The 1,976-nt window shown below is 37.5% G+C and overlaps 1 protein-coding gene across 1 annotated transcript in view; it reads left to right on the top strand.

The window, feature by feature from the left end:
- LOC107694719 (glutamate receptor ionotropic, delta-1-like) overlaps positions 1-1,768 on the top strand; it is a gene marked incomplete at its 5' end in the record, with an annotated part of 33,996 nt that extends 32,228 nt beyond the window's left edge. Inside the window, one exon of the mRNA XM_016494409.1 lies at positions 1,358-1,768. Coding sequence (XP_016349895.1) covers positions 1,358-1,768 — 411 coding nt within the window. The remainder of the gene's footprint in view (positions 1-1,357) is intronic.
- Between the last annotated feature and the right edge of the window lie 208 nt (positions 1,769-1,976).

The raw sequence follows: 1,976 nt of genomic DNA, 5'->3' as shown, positions 1-1,976 counted from the left end.
CACACACACACACACACACACACACACACACACACACACACACACACACACACACACATACATATATATAGTTTCGTTTTTTTTAGTTTAGAGCTTTATTAATCCCCTTGGGGCAATTAATTCAGACTTTCGTGGTGATTCACATATACAACACTTATCACACACACATACATATATTTAAAACATATATATATGGCTGGCTAAAATGTATGCCATGATTATTTATAAAGAATAATTCATTCTAAGAGGCACATTAAATTATGAATAATTCATTGCAAAAAAAATAATAAAAATCATTAATTTTACTACTACTACTACTACTACTAATAATAATAATATCAGTGTAATATAGATACAATCTGGATCTGTGAGTGACACAACTGTCCAAAGGCAACATGTGTGCTCCTTTTTTACCCAAATATAGCATCATAACATTGATTGTAGATTTTAAAATCCATATAAGTACATTCTAACTAGGTTTAAAACTAAATAAAATTTTAAATGTAAACTAAAAATTTAAACTCTGGCCTAAAACAATATTTATTTACGCTTCAGAAAGTATGCTAAAAAAAGACAAAGAGAAGACGAAGAGAAAACTCAGACTTGATTTTGTGGAAGCAATGTTAGCTTTCAGCTGGCCTTAATTTCCTCATAGTTTTTATTTCTGTAATGCAATGATTTTACATCTTTATGTTTTGCATTGTGGTACAAGTGAATAATTATGGTTACAAAAAAAAAAAAACTTTACAATTCACATTATATTATACATCGTAAGCAAAGCTATTTGACCACAGAATGCAGCACATACTTGCATTGCGATTCGAATTGCACTGTTTTTTTGTTTTTTGTTTGTTTGTTTGTTTGTTTTAAAGCAAAAAAAAACATAAAAATGATAAACAAACTTTGAAAACACTTTTACATACTAAATTTTTTACCCAAATATTTTGCAAGTACGCGGTTTTAAAATGCATGCTGTGTTTTAACTGAGAATTAACTGCAATCATACAAATTTCTGTACGTTTTATTGTTAATGTCTTTTATGAAATGCAGGTTGGCTCCAGCACTAATGTTGTTGGTGATGTTAACTGTAAAGGCAGGTTTAGTGTCACTCAAGCATCATTATTTTAAATGCCCACTGGCCAAATTTGATTTCAAGGTGCACATTCTATAAAACTTTTCTTTCAAACACTATTCTACTATCTGAACTTTCCAATTGGGTATTTTTAGTAAATTCGCAGCACACCCTGCAGTAACTCAAATAAGCCTTACTTGCATGGAGCTTAAAAGCAAAAATCCCATCCTGGAACCAGCAGATCTCAGCCTCTCTGTCCCTCCTTTCTTCTCTCACCCTCTCTAGGACAAGGAGGTGAACCTGGAACAGGTGCATCGGCGTATGAACAGTCTTATGGACGAGGACATGGCACACAAGCAGATCCCCGCACCATCTATCGAGATCTCTGCCCTGGACATCGGCAGCATGCTGCCCAGCCAGCAGCGGGAGGCTGTGCGAGACTACCCAGGCACGGGCCTGTCTGTGAGCACCTTCCTCCCGGAGCAAGCTCATGGGGTGGGCCGGACGCTGGCCCAGGGTCCTGGCAGCACCCTGCCCCTTCCTCTCAGCAGCTCCACCATGCCCTCCGTCCAATGCAAACACAGGGCTCCCAACGGGGGTCTGTTCCGACAGAGTCCCGCCAAGACGCCCATGCCAATGTCCTACCAGTCAGACCATGTGCTGCCTCACACTTGCTTGTCAAAGGAAGAAAACTGAGCTGCTGTTGGAGCTTTGGAAACTGTGGCAGTGTAAAAAGAGGAGGGGGGGGGTGGGTTTGGGAGTATGTAGAGATTTTTATTATGAAAAAAATGAAAACATGAGAAATAATTTTTTCTTGTACATATTTGTAAATACTGAAAGAGCAAAGTAAGTAAAAGTGTATTTTGAATATTCTCAATTTTTGAAGTTGAGTTACAAAAACAAA

Source organism: Sinocyclocheilus anshuiensis, unplaced genomic scaffold, assembly GCF_001515605.1.
Source record: "Sinocyclocheilus anshuiensis isolate Anshui unplaced genomic scaffold, SAMN03320099.WGS_v1.1 scaffold3123, whole genome shotgun sequence".
NCBI lineage: Eukaryota > Metazoa > Chordata > Actinopteri > Cypriniformes > Cyprinidae > Sinocyclocheilus > Sinocyclocheilus anshuiensis.
The sequence above is the reverse complement of the archived record's forward strand: the minus strand, read 5'-3'. Positions and strand labels throughout refer to the sequence as shown.